We start from the raw sequence: 18,026 nt of genomic DNA on the forward strand, positions 1-18,026 counted from the left end.
TGTTGAAGGCAGCCTCGACATATGATGCTGCTGTGTGTCGGGGCCATCATACAAACAGCTATCTGACAGCGCTGACAACTTCAGCAACTGACAGATAGTTGTTTAATGTGCCCCGTGTGCCCCGTTCTGCCTCCTGTTACTCACATGCTGTCCTGCTAACTCATACAGGCTTCCACTGTTAGCTCCGTGTAAGCCCCGCCCCCTCAGTGCAGCCATAGCCAGTAGCCTGCAGCATCTTGCTGCAGGCATCCAATGAGCTGCTGGCTGCCCTCCCCTTCCTTTCCTATAGAGCTGTAGTCGGCAGGATCGTAATGGAGGACATTCTGTCCCCCCTGAAGGTATTTAAAGAACTGTACAGTACTGTATGCGATGTCACACATCACATACAATACATATACACACTATACACCCCATACATCAATGTTTCCAATCAGTGTGCCTCCAGCTGTTGCAAAACTATAACTCTCAGCATGCCCGGACAGTCAATGGCTGTACATGCATGCTGGGAGTTGTAGTTGTGCAACAGCTGGAGGCACCCTGGTTTGTTATACACTCCACATACAATGGTCATCCCAGAACCAATTAGCAGTTTCCCATAGAGATATGTATTCAACATACAATGGTTCCGAGGCCCCAGAACCAATTACCATTTTTACATAGATATATGTACTCGACATATGATGGTTTCAACATATGATGGTTTCAACATATGATGGTTCTCCTGGAACCAATTAATATCATATGTTGAGGGACCACTGTACTACAAAGGAAATGCTTTACTTTTTAGATTTTTCTGATGTCATGACCACAGTGCTCTCTGCTGACCTCTGCTGTCCATTTTAGGAACTGTCCAGAGCAGCATATGTTTGCTATGGGGATTTTCTCCTGCTCTGGACAGTTCCTTAAATGGACAGCAGATTTGGAGAAATCTAAAAAGTAAAACATTTCCTCTGTAGTATATAGCCCCTAAAGGTACTGAAAGGATTAAGATTTTTTAATAGAAGTAATTTACAAATCTGTTTAACTTTCTGGCACCAGTTGATTTAAGAAAAAAAGTTTTCCACGGGAGTACCCCTTTTAAGTGATGAAAGATTAGTACTGAATCCAGCATTCAAACACATCACCAGCTAATAGTAATACTATATGGTGATAGTTAGCCATATAACATTATACCTATAGATTTAATTACTGAAAACTGAAAAGTTTTATATGGTTTAAGGTAAAAATCCAATTCCCATAAGAGATCTTTGCCTGCTTTGCTACATCTAGGGTTGTCATAAATATTCTAGTAAGGCATCTTTCACACTGCCATACATTTGGCCACATACATTGGCATATTAGTATGATGACATATACTGGCATGTACCTGAACTGGATCTATTGGATTTATCGGACTGAACATAATCAAATAGGACATTTTAAGTGCATAGAGTTGTTGTTTTTTTGCGGGACTCAAAAGTACAGCCTTTTAATCTTTTAAGCTTAAAGGGGTACTCCTCTGTTCAGTGTTTGGAACAAACTGTTCCAAACGCTTGAGCCGGCGCCGGGAGCTCGTGACGTCATAGCCCTGCCCCATAATGAAGCTACGCCCTGCCCCCTCAATGTAAGTCTATGGAAGGGGGCGTGACAGCCGCCACGCCCCCTCCCATAGACTTGCATTGAGGGGTGGGGCATGACATCTTGAGGGGGAGGGGCTATGATGTCACGAGCTCCTGGCACCGACTCCAGTGTTCGGAACAGTTTGTTCCAAACACTGAGCAGCGGAGTATCCCTTTAATGGATATGGGTATGTCACAGTATACGTTGGTATACAGCTCTGCCCATATGCCAATGTATACTGCAAACCATGTGCTGTAAACAAAGATCATGAGTTACTTGAAAAAAATGTCATATTTCCACACAAGCCCTGGCACTTAAATGGGCACTGTCATGAAAATGAACCTTTGATATGTTGTGGAGACATAGCGAGGGTTTTGATTGGTCAGTATCAGAGTGTACAGACCATGATCGACCACTAGAAGGAGCTGGGAGATGTTAGCGTTTAGTGCGTTATGACCTACCTCTGTCTCACATGACCAAGAGGGATTGATAGTGTCTATGAGGATGTTTGCCGTTTCTTATGTCTATATGGGTTATTGCTTTTGTGGTTGGGTGTTTTTGATTTTGTTGTATACTTACATTGCTAACGTGTGTATATATTCTAACTATACCCACCCGTTTATTAGTACAGTAGTTATTTGTATATTGGATGGTCAAATTATATGACATTTTATAACTACAACTATGTTTGTAGTGTCCATCCACCTTTGTTTCTCTTTACTTTGTCAAGTCTCTTTTATTTGGTTTTACTTAATTGCGTAGCAGCATATATATTATTATTGATATGTTAATCAATTAAGTATTTGCATTGGCTTTGATAGTATTTCTATTTGTATTGTATAGGTATTGGTTCTGCATTGCAATTATGAGGATGTTTTGTTTATTGTGAACATAGCCTAATCTGAATAAAGCTGAGACTTTGTGGTTTCTTACAAAATTTCTGTTGTTCGAGAAAATCACAAAAATTCCAACATAATCAGTGTTTCTGTGATACTCCTTATGTTGTATATGAAGTCTTCAGGGTACGTTCACACATACAGGATCCTGCACAGATTTGATGCACATGATTTGTAACTTCAGATTAGTAGCTGTGCTCAGTCATTTAGTTTACATTGAAATCTGCAGCAGAAAATCCTGCGCATCAAATCATGCGCAACAAATCTGCACAGAATACCGTACGTGTGAACGTACCCTTATAGTAAATGTTGCATATTGACTGTGACTTTTATGTGCCTGATATGTGAATTTAAAGGGGTACTCCAGGGCTAAGACATCTTATCCCCTTATCCCCTTTCCTGCCGCTGGGGACCCCCGTGATCTTCCACGCTGCACACCGTTAGAATCAGTCCCCGGAGCGTGTTCGCTCCTGGTCTGATTACTGGTGATCACGGGGACGGAGCATAGTGACGTCACGGCTCCACCCCCGTGTGACGTCACGCTCCGCCCCCCCCCCAATGCAAGCCTATGGGAGGGGGCTTGACAGCTGTCACGCCCCTCCAATAGACTTGCATTGAGGGGACGGAGCGTGACATCACACAGGGGCGGAGCCGTGACATCACTATGCTCCGTCCTCGTGGTTGAGATGGACTCAGCCTGAGGACCTCCAGCGGTTCCGGAAGCTGCTAAAGGTGAGTGCTGCATGGTAGATCCCGGGGGTCCCCAGCAGCGGGACCCCGGCGATCTGACATCTTATCCCCTATTCTTTGGATAGGGGATAAGATGTCTTGGCGCTGGAGTACCCTTTAAATTACCATGCAACTACAGCCTAAATAAGGAATTGCCCTTTCTGCTGCCTATTACAGCCAGGACTAAACTAAGGGCCCATTAAGATGGGCCAACGGGATGCTAATAGATGGGCCAATCTTGGTTATCAGCACTTGTTTGCTGAGTCTTCCCAAGGCTCAATCAGTCTTGCGGCCATTTAAATTAACCATTATCAGCTACACATCACCTGTATACACTGGGTAATATTTATATGGCCACACAACAGATCCAATCAGCTGACAGGCAATCATTTGGGTGTTGATCAGCTGATTGCTGGCCCTTTTAGAGCCCAATTACATGGGGTGACTATCCGCCAAAAATCTCCCTATGTAGGAGGAACAAAGATCAGCCACCGACTCTTTGGCTGATCAGGTCGTTTTGACCCACTGAAAGATCATTGGCTGTCAGCCGCACATACCCCTATGTAACAGGGGATGTGCATCCAACAGCTAATACCGGCTAACAATCCAGCCATTACTTCTGTTTCCCACTTGTCCATCACTCAATTTTTGTAGTAGGCTCTGTTAATGAGTGCGATCTACGAACTCTGACCTTCTTATATAGGCCGATTATCCAAAACAAGTGTTTCCAGAACCAGTCATTTGCCTGATAATCTGCCCATATACAGGGAGCCTTAAGGGAGGAATATTACAGATGTGATAGAGGATAATAATGGCCCCAGTGTCTATATGAAATTGTTAACAAATGTCCAATCTGCAGTGCCCTGGCAGGGTGTCACTCTTCCATATGCCGCCTGACATCCTATTTTACCTAAAAACGAAACAGCATGCCAACTTTCTACTGCAGTTCTGGCCTCCAAACCTGTCCTGTTAGCTATTGCTATTGGATATTATGCAATTTACATCAGTACAGACCATAACTTCTTGTGTAAGTTAATGATAAACAATGGATAATCTATCAGAATGTACACCCTAGAATTTCCCCAAGTGAAATTCACAAGTAACCCATTGGTTCCACCTCCTAGCTTGGGACACAGGAAACGATAGGGTGAAGGCATTAGATCACTACATTACAGGCAGGATTCAGGGGGTAGAAGAGGAAGCCTGCCCATGGGGTGAAATGCAGCCTGTTCTCCTTTCTTCTGAAGGACACTAGTAGAGAAACATTTTTGTCCAATAGCCAGAACCATATAAATGTTTGAAAACATCCGGTATTTATTCTAGTACAAGCGCCAGCTGGATCGGAGACAGCCTGCAAGTGGTCTCTGTGTCTGATTTCTCTCTACACTGTCATCCATACCAGCAGTGCAGACAGAACTTGGAAACTGGGAATTGCTGTTCATCTATATTTTATACCATAGTCACCCTTGTAATGCACTTAGAAAGTAAACTATGGATTGTACTGTAATTACTGAGGATACGATAATCCCTATTGAAATGGTGTCTATGCTTAGCGGTTTAAGAGTAAGAAAAATGACAATGTGATTTTTGCATAGGGCTGAAGTTAAAGGGGTACTCCACTGGAAAAAAAAAGATTTGTAAATTATATAGAAGAGTTGGAGAGGCTCTTGTCTGACTACCCACCAAATAAACCCGGGCTACCTAATTAGACACTTATACCCAAGGTGTCAGATTGTAGTTTGTCTGTAGAAATATATATATTAGGGCTCAGGGTTTGAGACAACTGGACAGGTTGTGTTTAAAGTAATATTTCAATTTATTGATTGTATATAATGTGACAATTGAATATTAGATAAAATGTAAATAGCAGCAACTGCGTCTCACAGGGCCCTTGTGTAGGCGCAGCACCAACTATTAAGAACTATAGCATATGTATAGTACAGTATATAAAATATAAAAATATACTTGTAAAAAATTATAAAAGATATAAAATAAGAATATAGAGACCACCATAAAAATATATATAGAGAGGGATCTGGGTGGGAAAGTCTTAGTCCATCCGCTAAGGTCAATAATCTCCTCTCATAAAAAAGTCCTGCTCATATAGACCGATTCTGGTATTGTGGTAACCAATGGCAACCATAAGGTTAGTAACCCGTAGCAACCGTTCAGATGAGTCCGGCTATTTGAGCACTTCAACGTTTAAGTAGAAGATAAACTTGCTATTTGCAGACAATATTCAACATGAACAGCTAGTGTGCAGTCACTGTTAATATGCATGCATATTTGTATGATACTTTGTATCTCACCGCTCCCGGACACTGATGCGCTGAACTTCACAGGGATGCTGCGATCTCCTCCTGATGCGCTGTGTAATCCCGCAGTGTGTTAGCACTGAGTAGCTGTCTTGGTAAGCGGCAGCATCACCGGAGACTCGGCAGTCTCCCACAGTGGTGATGTTGGTAGATGGTGGGTTGCGGGTGGTGTTGTCGCAGCGGTTCTGCGGATGCGCACGTACATGTGCCGGTGGCGTCCTCGTGGCAGCGAGGCGCGGATGTCTCCTTCACCGGGTGTCGGGTGATTGACAGTTTGTTGTCCGGTATCGGACTGCTATTGACTTAAGCAGAGCAAATATACTGGTGGTCTCAATAGGTATTGAGGGGACGCTGGACGCGTTTCAGGACTGTCTCAGTCCTTTCTTCAGTCCTTTCTTCAGCAGAAAGGACTGTTTATGGTGGTCTCTATATTCTTATTTTTTATCTTTTATAATTTTTTACAAGTATATTTTTATATTTTATATACTGTACTATACATATGCTATAGTTCTTAATAGTTGGTGCTGCGCCTACACAAGGGCCCTGTGAGACGCAGTTGCTGCTATTTACATTTTATCTAATATTCAATTGTCACATTATATACAATCAATAAATTTAAATATTACTTGAAACACAACCTGTCCAGTTGTCTCAAACCCTGAGCCCTAATATATATATTTCTACAGATTTGTAAATTATTTCTATTAAAAATTCTTAAAGGGGTATTCCAGGAAAAACTTTTTTTTTATATATATCAACTGGCTCCAGAAAGTTAAACAGATTTGTAAATTACTTCTATTAAAAAATCTTAATCCTTTCAGGACTTATGAGCTTCTGAAGTATAGGTTGTTCTTTTCTGTCTAAGTCCTCTCTGATGACACCTGTCTCGGGAAACGCCCAGTTTAGAAGCAAATCCCCATAGCAAACCTCTTCTAAACTGGGCGTTTCCCGAGACAGGTGTCATCAGAGAGGATTTAGACAGAAAAGAACAACCTTAACTTCAGAAGCTCATAAGTACTGAAAGGATTACGATTTTTTAATAGAAGTCATTCACAAATCTGTTTAACTTTCTGGAGCCAGTTGATATATATAAAAAAGTTTTTTCCTGGAATACCCCTTTAATCCTTCCAGTACTTATCAGCTGCTGTTGTGATCCACAGGAATTTCTTTTCTTTTTGAATTTCCTTTCTGCCTGACCACAGTGCTCTCTGCTGACACCTCTGTCCATTTTAATAACTGCCAGAGTAGGAAAAAATCCTCTAGAAAACCTATCCTGCTCTGGACAGTTCCTAAAATGGATAAAGGTGGCAGCAGAGAGCACTGTGGTCAAGCAGAAAGAAAATTCAGAAAGAAAAGAACTTCCTGTGGATCATAGCAGTTGATAGGTACTGGAAGGATTAAGATGTTTTAATAGAAGTCATTTAAAAATCTGTATAACTTTCTGGCACCAGCTGTAAAAAAATAAAAAATGTTTTCCAGTGGTGTACCCCTTTAAGATAAGGAAATGTCATATGAAACTTGATCGGAGAAGAAGGATTGGGATATAGTGCAAAAGCGTTAACCCCTTAAGGACCAAGCCCATTTTAACCAGGTCAATTATATTTTTGCTTTTTCGTTTTTTTCCTCCTCGCCTTCTAAAATCCATAACTCTTTTATATTTCCATCTTCAGACCCATATAAGGGCTTGTTTTTTGCGTGACCAATTGTACTGATCAGTATTATTGGTGATCTTCTGCTCTGGACTGCTCGATCTCAGACCAGATCAGGAGACACCGGGAGACGGACGGAGGCAGGTGAGGGGACCTCCGTCCACCATTACAGATGATCGGATCCCTGCGGCAGCACTGCGGGCGATCCGATCATCTATTTTAACATGCACATCTTTACTGATCAAGGCATCTGAGGAGTTAATGGCGGACATCTGCGTGATCGCGGATGTTGGCCATTACCGGCGGGTCCCCGGCTGCTGCTAGCATCGGAGTGGTGCTCACAGTCATACACAGGACGTAAATGTACGTCCTGGTGCGCTAAGTACCGCCACACCAGGACGTACATTTATGTCCGTGGTTGTTAAGGGGTTAAAGGAGTACTGCAGCCATTGAAGGATAGGGGATAAGTGTCTGATCGGGGGGGTCCGACTTTTGGGACCCCCTTGTTCTCCCATACGGGTCTCGGAACTGCCGCAGCTCTGCGCGGCTAATGTTTGTGTCGTCGACCTCATCAAGAGGTCGACAGACATGCCACCTCCTTTCATCTCTATGGGAGAGGCAGGGATGCATGGACGCTGCATCTCCACCTCTCCCATAGATATACATAGAGGGGGCATCATGCTGCAGCCGACGCGCCTTCTACCAGCTAAACCAACTACCTATCAGACACCTGCCCCCCATTAACGATTGATGGGTTATTCCATGTATAGGCAACCTTCAGCACTGCAAATATTTTGGACTATGCTTCCCATGATGCTTTGGCAGCATTTCGGCTGTAAGAGTATCATGGGAGTTGTAGTCCAAAACATCTGCAGTGCAGAATTTTGCCTATGCCTATGGATTGGTTATTAATCATATAGTCCCAGAGACCACCTTTAAAGAAATTTGTTGTAAAGTGTTGTATGTATTAAGATAACTGTAGTGATAATATATATATTAAATCAACAATTTTAAGGGCTCCTTCCAGAAGGACAATCTATCAATGTGGTCTCCAGACAAAAATTAGTATAGACCTTTGGTATAGAGAAATGCTTATATAGTTTTTTCTGCTTGGAAAAGTAAAAGCTAGGAATCCCATGATTGCATACTGTAAAATAATACTTTCGAAGTGTTCTAAGCCAGAAAGACTGTTCCAAGGCAGGATATGAACTTATTATTTGGAAAATCACATCCAACAATGAGATTACCGATCTAAAACTGATCATGTCATTTTGTAGTCTAGCCTCTTGCTCCATTTCCACAGCCAAAAAAAGTATTGTGTAAGTTCTGTAAAAGAATAGTCACCATTTATGTGTTTGTAGTCAGCAGTTCACAGAGGCAGCTGTATACAGTATCAGTCAGAAAATGGATATGCCATAAGATCATTGCCTTTATGAACAAGAGATGTGTGTAGGCACCATTACCGGGTTCTCCTCAGAGGATCCCTCCAGCTCTATTAAAGGGGTACTCCCCTGGAAAACATGTTTCTGTAAATCAACTGGTGCCAGAAAGTTTAAATTACTTCCATTTAAAAATCTTAATCTTTGCAGTACTTATCAGCTGCTGTATACTACAGAAGTGTAACTGAGCTGGATGTGGATCCTCTAATCTGTGTGGCAGATGACTCGGACCGTATGGGGGAGTGGAGTCTAAGGTGCCATTGGTCTTCACCAGAGCCTGCCGTAAGGCAGGATGGGCTTGCTGCGGCAGGCGACACCAAGGTCGCTACCCCTGACATGGCTCGACCACACTGGTAGCTGGGCAAGGCGAGGTACCGAAGGATAAGGCAGTAGCATAGTTAAACGTAGCAGAAGGTCAAGGCAGTCGGCAAAGGTGCGGAGTCTAATAACGTAGCCGAAGGTCTGGATACATGGGTAAGGCTAACAGGCTATAAGGACACTTAATCTCAGGCTAGGGGCACTGAAGATCAGGAAGGGAAGTGTGGGAGGTGCATAGACTAATAGGATGGTGTCATGTGTTCACAATAATTATGGGCATACTGGCCCTTTAAATTTTTGAGCTCCGGCACGTGCGTGCCCTAAGGGACGGGGACGCGCGCACTGGAGCTGAGACACAGCGGAGGCAGCAGGGGAGAGAAGTGAGTGACGGGCTGGGATTCGCATGCGGGCGCATCCCGCCAGCAGCCCGGGACAAAGGCATAATGCGCTCGCGGCCGATGCAGGTAGCCGGAGCACGGGACATGAGAAGGTCTTATCTTTTTGGATTTCCTTTCTGCCTGACCACAGTGCTCTCTGCTGACACCTCTGTCTTTTGTAGGAACTGTCCAGAGCAGAAACAAATCCCCATAGCAAACCTATCTTGCTCTGGACAGTTCCTGACATGTACAGAGGTGTCAGCAGAGAGCACTGTGGTCAGACAGAAAGGAAATTCAAAAAGAAAAGAGCAAATAGCAGCTGATAAGTACTGGAGGGATTAAGATTTATAAATAGAAGTAATTTACAAATCTGTTTAACTTTCTGGTACCAGTTGATTTAAAGAAACATGTTTTCCAGTGGAGTACCCCTTTAATAGAGCTGGAGAGAAGAAATCCTCTGAGGAGAACCCAGTAATGGTGCCTACACACACCTCTTGTTCATAAAGGCAATGCTCTTATTTACAAATCGGTTTAACTTTCTAGCCCCAGTTGATTTACAAAATAATAATTTCCAGCGGAGTACCCCGTTTACGTATAATCATTTTTATATACCTTATCATTGTACAAGCCTGTCAGATATAGTTACTACCTTGGAGTAGAATATTTCCGAAGAAAATAATGTGTATGTCCTGCATGACCTTACTACCATTGTTCTTTGTTTTTTGTTTTTTTGTTTTTTTTTTAATCTCTCTTCTCTTCTTTTTCCTTTTATATGCACAGTACTTAAATGTCGTATAACTGTGGATGCCTGCAGGGCTCTCCTACCCTTTTGGGACATTTATATAAAAGAAGGATTTGTTAAGTAATAACTTTCATGTAATAAACAAAAGTTTAAATTTACTATACTTTAAAGGAATTCCTCGGGATAAAATAATTAACATGATCAAAAATACTAAGATAATAACCTTTTAAGATTATTTTCTTTTCCTTTGTTGTCACTGTCCCCTGCCACATCCCATCACATCTTTACCCTTTCGCATGACATGTCACATGACTGAGGTGTCCCATTGTAGGCTGTTGTAGTGATGTCATTATAGTAGGTTTTGACTTGCTGGCCTGCTTATATATATGTATATATTCAGATAGAGATGCAGTGAGAGATCTAAACAGCTAAAGTGAGGGAAAGATAAGTGTATTGAGAAGTTTATTGTTAAGAACAACAGACAAAAAGAAACTAATAGAAGACTGTGTCAAAATGTACTGAAATATTAGCATACCGTTATTGATTTAATGTGTCTGAACTGGTTGTCCAGTGATGTATTTTTATTTAAAAAAGTGACCATGCTGATCTAAAAAAATATGTATTCATCCTTATCTAGATATAGTGAGCCATGGAATTCATGGTGGTCTCTAGAGATGAATTTTTTTTTCCCTGTTTTTTCTCAGAATAAATAGATTTTTTTTTAGAAAACTTAAAAAAAATGCAAGTGGAATAGTGTTATAAATTAAAAAATCATTTCAATGCTGGATGTTGGTCTCACCATTTAACTGAAAGGAGGAAAAGAACATGATTTACTAGTCAGACAGTCTAAGAAAATAGGCAAACAATATCTGTGATGGGGGAAAACATTGTCTGTGTTGGGGGACAGAACATTATCTGTGATGGGGTAGAGCATTATCTGTGATGGGGGAAAACATTATATCTGGTGGGGGAGAACATTATCTGTGATGGGGGAGAACATTGTCTGTGATGGGGGAGAACATTGTCTGTGATGGGGGAGAACATTATCTGTGATGGGGAGAACATTATCTGTGATGGCGAAGAACATTATCTCTGATAGGGGAGAACAGTATCTGTGATGGGGGAGAACATTATCTGTGATGGGGAGAACATTGTCTGTGATGGGGATAGAATATTATCTGTGATGAGCGAGAACGTTATCTCTGATGAGCGAGAACGTTATCTCTGATGGGGGAGAACATTGTCTGTGATGGGGAAGAACATTATCTCTGATGGGGAGAACAGTATCTGTGATGGGGAGAACATTATCTGTGATGGGGAGAACATTATCTGTGATGGGGAGAACATTATCTGTGATGGGGAAGAACATTATTTCTGATGGGGGAGAACAGTATCTGTGATGGGGGAGAACATTGTCTGTGATGGGGATAGAATATTATCTGTGATGAGCGAGAACGTTATCTCTGATGGGGGAGAACGTTATCTGTGATGAGGGAGAACATTGTCTGTGATGGGGGAGAGAACATTATCTGTGATGAGGGAGAACATTATCTCTGATTGGGGAGAACATTAATAGGAATCAGATAGATAAATGCTCATTAAGGCCGATCTGGCAGAAACAATTAACTACTGTAATAGATAGAGCCCAGACACAACCAACCTAAACTGAAACCTTTATCCTTGCAGCGCCCCTAGAGACAGAAATACTAATTGCTCTTCTTTAAAAATTGCATTCTGAGTATTTAAATTATATTCCTGAATTTGCCTGTCATCAGGTAAGAAAACTTAGATTGTCAGATGTCTGTTATGTAGGTCCAAATGTTATATAGTTTAAAGGAGAACTGCAGAATATAAAAATTGTCCTCCATACTGCCGGCAGAAAAAAAAAAAAAGATGTATATACCTTCCTTCTTTCCCCTGGGGCCTCCAGTAACTGGCTCCAGTCTCTGTCACGATCCTCTTCCTGGTTGCCGGTGGTCGACGAGTCATACTGCGCTCAACCAATCACCGGCCACAGTGAAGTCCCGACTCAGCTGGCGATAGGCTGAGCGGCAGTGTGAGAACGCTTCAAGAAATAAAAATCTTCACTACACCGGCACCTGCTGCTGGGGCCGAAAACGTCACACTGCCTCTCAACCTATCGCCAGCCAAGTCGGGACTTCGTTGCGGCCGTGATTGGCCGAGCGCAGTATGACTCGCCGACCACCGGCAACCAGGAAGAGGATCGTGGTGGAGACCGCAGCCGGTTACCGGAGGCCCCGGGGGAGCAAAGGAAGGTATGTACATCTTTATTTTTTTTACTGCCGGCAGTATGGGGGACAATTTTTATATTCTGAAGTTCTCCTTTAAACATATTAACTTCTACAAAACATATAAACATATTATTTATTGATATAAAAGAACATAGTCCATATTTTTCTGGAAAAAAAGGTAAAAAATACAACTCGGCTTTTCCCCCCAATTTTTCCCAAGCTTTCCCATCACTAGTGTCTCCATCCAATTTATGGTGGTTCCGCAGTTCACTTGATGGGACTAGCCAAAAAGAAATTACTGAGCAGGACTTAAAGACTTCACAATTGGTAGCTTAAATGTGGTTTGTCCTTAAATGACCTTAGTTATAAATAGTTCTATTAACTTTGTTCTGTGGCAAAGTGCTTTAGAAAATATCCCCAAACTTAAATACAAGTAATTTTATCCAAATGCTGACAAAGAGTCTTTTGTCATGTGAATGTTAATGCCCAGCTCTGTATCTTTAACTATGCCAACAAGTCCCAGGCCTAGAATGGCACTTTATCAGGGGGCGGTGGCTGCCACCAACTTTGAACAACCCGCTCTGGGGGGGTGGTACTAGTGACACTGTGTTAGCTACCTGATGAGTGTAAGGCAGTTCTCCTGGAGGGGGGCGGCCTTACCACAAGACAGAGTTGCCTCACCTTGACACATAGGAAGGATTCATAACATGCTGAGCATTGCCGCCAGCTCAGCATTATCCAATGAGGAGGCAGACTTGTCCTCCATCACTATCACATCGGCTAGCATTGGCTGATACTGATAGAGAATCTTTTCACTGGATGATGCTAAGCTGGCCGAGATGCTCAGCTTGTTACATATCCTATGTGGGAACGTATCATATTTTTCACCATTCACTATGTTTTATGTATTGAGGCTGCCCACCCTTCTGGAGAAAAGTGATATCCTACATTTATAAGGCAGCTGTCACTGGCATAGTATAAGCCACAAAAAATTGGTAAGAAAGGGTTCCCAATTTAAATCAATCACAATAACCCAGGGCAAAAAACGAGGGGCACAAACCCCACTTTAAAACTAACCCACCCGTGAATGTAAATTTTATGGATAATAACTGAAACAATATATAGAAAAGATCTGGTCACAGCAAAAAGACATCCGGAATCCGGTCTTTAAAAGCTGGGCTTCAAGTTTTCTTTTCACCAGAAAGTGATATATACAATGTTTCGGCAAACTGCCATTCTCAAGCAGGAATGGTGCTGAAATGTTGCATATGTCACTTTCTGGTTCAAATAAAACTTGAAGCCCTTCTTTTATAGACCGGATCTCGGATGTCTTTTTGCAGTGAATCCACTGATAGGAGTGGATTACCATCCACTCATGAAAACAGTCCTTATAAAGTACTTCATCTTTGTATGTCATGCGAATGGTGAGTATTGTTATGATGTACAAATATGATGTACTCAATAAGCAATAAGGACTGTGTTCTAGTATTACTGCTATCCATAGATATTGATAAGTTAGTGCCCTGGAGACTATATATCCACGTTTACTGTGGCAGTGTGCAATTTCCTCCTGATGACGCTGATTGTTTAACAAAACATGTAGAGAGAAGAATGTGAGTTATGTTTTAACAACAGTTTTGCTTGACGTTCTTTCTTTGTGTTCTGCAGAAAAAAATCATATTTTGGATGTCACTGACTAGTGGAAAAGTGGAAACCTCTGACTAGCTAGAACCCCCCCTGCACTGCCCCCTCTTACCTCTTTAATAAATAAATAAATAAATATATTATTATTATTATTTTATGGTTTGGCTCTTTTTTTGTGACAGAAACATCCCAAAACATTTGAAATCACACAAGAAAACAATAACATACACAGCTCAAAGTGACATCTAATTGAAAATAGAAACAAAAGTGACACACAAAAAAAGGTTGATAAAGTAGCACTCACCAGCTTGTGCTCAAGGCCGAAAGAGGTACATAGAATGAAACTGCCATTATCTCTGTTGCCCCTGTGCCCCATGCCCCCACCCCTTGCTTTGTATTTGAGTATTTGTAAAAGAGAAATAAAGGCAATCGCACTCACCATTCAGAGAAAAGGTTTATCTTTACTGTAGTCCATTAGGCATTAACAGCAGTGTGACAGGTATAACGTGAGCGGAGGCAGAGGTGATAACGGGACAGAACTGTTTCACACTATAGAAGTGCTTCTACAAGCCAACACCTCAGCTGCAGCAGTGCCGGTTTCTCTTTCCTTCCTTGTGGACATTGTATTTGAGTATTTACAATGACAAAAAAAGGAAGATTTTAAGCAAACTGGCGAGTACTGCTTTTTTTTCTATTTTGGATTGAAATGCTTATGGATTACATGCACACAAAGTAGTATATTATTCTTGAAAACTAACTTTTATTTCCTTTACAAACTCCCTTTAAAGTCTATATTAAAATTAAAATGCAGAATATACAAAGCGACTAAAATGTCCTAAAAAACATTTGTAACACATAAAAAACAGTAGACCGCTGTGTGAACAAGCCCTTGTGTCATTTTAAATTGAATATGAAATGCACCCATTATAATATAAGTGAAGACCACTTGAGTTTGTTTCTAGTTCCTGGTTACAGCAGTCTAAATATTCGAGCCTGGGATTATAAGTGGTTTGAAAGTCTTGAAATAGTTATCTGGAAGCATGGAAACAGTGGATAGTTTTGATACACTTTTCATTTAGAAAAAACAACTGGTGAGGAAAGTAGTCAGAGAGGAATGTGCTGCATGGCTTTTCTTTCTGGTATTTGTTTCTTTTTTAAGCATGATATAGGTTAACTGTTTCAGAGCTTTTTTATTACAGTTTTTACAGCATTTTCAACAATAGAAGATAATAATATTGAACAGTAAACATTTAATGATATTTAAATGGGCACTGTCAGATCAAATACTTGTTATATGTTGTTCATCTTGGCAAAATATTAAAGGAGTAGGGCAGTGAAAAATAATTTATCGCCTATCCAAAGGATAGCGGATAAGTTATAGATCGCAGGGTGTCTGACCTCTGGGACTATCCGCGATCTCCTGAACAGGGCCCCGGCAGCCGTTCCAACCCCACAGGGTACATCAAGGGGGTGTGTCGGCCGCCGCTCTGTGCGGGGGTCGGCACGCCCCCTTCCAGTAGACTGCTGGGGCCCTGTTCAGGAGATCACGGGGGGTCCCAGCGGTCGGACCCCCTTCGATCTATAACTTATCCCCTATCCTTTGGATAGGGTATAAGTTATCTTTCACTGCACTACTCCTTTAACTTTTCTAATATACTTCATAAGAAAATGTTATTTCCTTTTTATAGAAATCAAGGCTTTGTCCAAGCTGAAGCACAGGCATAGACAAAGTCCAGTAAGTGAGGTGGGATAGCACTCCTCTGTCTGATAGGACAGGAGAGAGCACAGAGGAGTGCTGTCAGACAGGAGAGAGCACTGAGGAGTACTATCAGACAGGAGAGAGCACAGAGGAGTAATATCAGACAGAAGAGAGCACAGAGGAGTACTATCAGACAGGAGAGAGCACAAATGAGTACTATCAGACAGGAGAGAGCACAGAGGAGTACTATCAGACAGGATAGAGCACAGAGGAGTCATATGAGACAGGAGAAAGCACAGAGGAGTCCTATGAGACAGGAGAGAGCACAGAGCAGTCCTATCAGACAGGAGAGAGCACAGAGGAGTCCTATCAGACAGGAGAGAGCACAGAGGAGTGCTATCAGACAGGAGAGAGCACAGAGGAGTACTGTCAGAAAGGAGAGGGCACAGAGGAGTCCTGTCAGACAGGAGAGAGCACAGTGGAGTACTATCAGACAGGAGAGAGCACAGAGGAGTGCTATCAGACAAGAGAGAGCACAGAGGAGCCCTTTCAGACAGGAGAGAGCACAGAGGAGTACTATCAGAAAGGAGAGAGCACAGAGGAGTCCTATGAGACAGGAGAGAGCACAGTGGAGTACTATCAGACAGGAGGGAGCACAGAGGAGTGCTATCAGTCAGGAGAGAGCACCGAGGAGTCCTATCAGACAGGAGAGAGCACAGAGGAGTGTTGTCAGACAGTTGAGAACCCAGAGGAGTGCTATCAGACAGGAGAGAGCACAGTGGAGTGCTATCAGACAGGAGAGAGCACAGTGGAGTCCTATCAGACAGGAGAGAGCACAGAGGAGTGCTATCAGACAGGAGAAAGCACAGAGGAGTCCTATCAGACAGGAGAGAGCACAGAGGAGTACTATCAGACAGGAGAGCACACAGAGGAATACTATCAGAAAGGAGAGCACACAGAGGAGTGCTGTCAGACAGTTGAGAACCCAGAGGAGTGTTATCAGACAGGAGAGAGCACAGAGGAGTCCTATCAGACAGGAGAGAGCACAGAGGATTCCTATCAGACAGGAGAGAGCACAGAGGAGTGCTATCAGACAGGAGAGAGCACAGAGGAGTGCTATCAGACAGGAGAGAGCACAGAGGAGTGCTAGCCCACCCTCACTTACTGGACTTTGTCCATGTCTGTGCTTCAGCTTGGACAAAGCCATTATTTTTTTAAGCCATGATTTCTATAAAAAGGAAATAACATTATTGTATGAAGTACATTAGAAAAGTTAATGCTTTGCCACCATGTACAACATATAAAAAGCAAATGATAAATGGCCCAAAAACATGTGAAGAAAAACTTTGCAGATGTAAATGCCCCCCGGGTGTGTTCCATACTTAAGCGACATATGTTTCACACTAGTTGCGCATTATCATTGTACTCCTAAAGGCTTTTGCAGCTCCACATAGTGCACTTATAAGTGACCGGTTACCCCTGGATATATCTCTGATGGCTCTATCTTTAGTATCCAGTGTTATAGAAGTGCCAGTTAAACGTCTTTCCTTATATAATTATAGATAGGGATGTCCCGATACCATTTTTTAAGACCGAGTACGAGTACCGATACTTTAATTCTAGTACTCGCTGATACCAAGTACGAGTACATAGGGGGAGATTTACCAAAACCTGTCCAGAGGAAAACTTGCCCAGTTGCCCATAGCAACCAATCAGATTGCTTCTTTAATTTTTCACAGGCCTTCATAAAAATGAAAGAAGCAAGCTGATTGGTTGCTATGGGCAACTGGGCAAGTTTTCCTCTGCACAGGTTTTGATAAATCTCCCCCATATATTTTAAAGGGAATCTGACACCAAGGTGACGCGGTTTCTGGCGCTGATTACCGTATGATATGTGGTTCCTTGTTGTGTACAATGGAGGCGGCTGCTGTAGTATGAGCCAAGATTTCTCTCTTCTCCATTGGACTGAACAGGGAATTTGCATTGGTGGCGAGACCTATGACCACATGGTGAGCAGCGGTAGAAACCGGCACCGGCACTATCTACCTATAAATTCAAGTTAGTGCAGGTGACTCTGCTGTAAGATTGTCTTTAATAGTAGGTAGTATCCCCTTGCAGACATTAGCAGCAGCCCCCGGCAGTCATTAGTAGCAGCCCCCTTGTAGACAGCAGCCCCCCTTGTAAACAGCAGCCCCCCTGTAGACTGCAGCTCCCCCTTGTAGACATTAGTAGTAGCCCCCTGTAGACCACAGCCCCCCTTTAGACAGTGGGCCCCCATTTAAATAGCAGCAGGCCCCCCCTTTAGAAAGCAGCGGCAGCAGGCCCCCCCCCTTTAGACAGCAGCAGAAGGCCCCCCCCCTTTAGAAA

At 42.5% G+C, this 18,026-nt stretch overlaps 1 protein-coding gene across 5 annotated transcripts in view; it reads left to right on the forward strand.

Annotated features, from left to right (window-relative positions):
* Positions 1-18,026, forward strand: part of UTRN (utrophin) — a 702,825-nt gene that overhangs the window by 83,617 nt on the left and 601,182 nt on the right. Inside the window, exon 1 of one of the 5 annotated variants that reach the window (XM_056567373.1) lies at positions 17,579-17,668. The exons of the other annotated variants lie outside the window; for them this stretch is intronic. Coding sequence (XP_056423348.1) covers positions 17,594-17,668 — 75 coding nt within the window. The 5' untranslated portion in view covers positions 17,579-17,593. Of the gene's footprint in view, positions 1-17,578; positions 17,669-18,026 lie in introns of those variants that run through there. 5 annotated transcript variants of the gene reach the window in all.

Source organism: Hyla sarda, chromosome 3 (genome assembly GCF_029499605.1).
Source record: "Hyla sarda isolate aHylSar1 chromosome 3, aHylSar1.hap1, whole genome shotgun sequence".
Taxonomy (NCBI): domain Eukaryota; kingdom Metazoa; phylum Chordata; class Amphibia; order Anura; family Hylidae; genus Hyla; species Hyla sarda.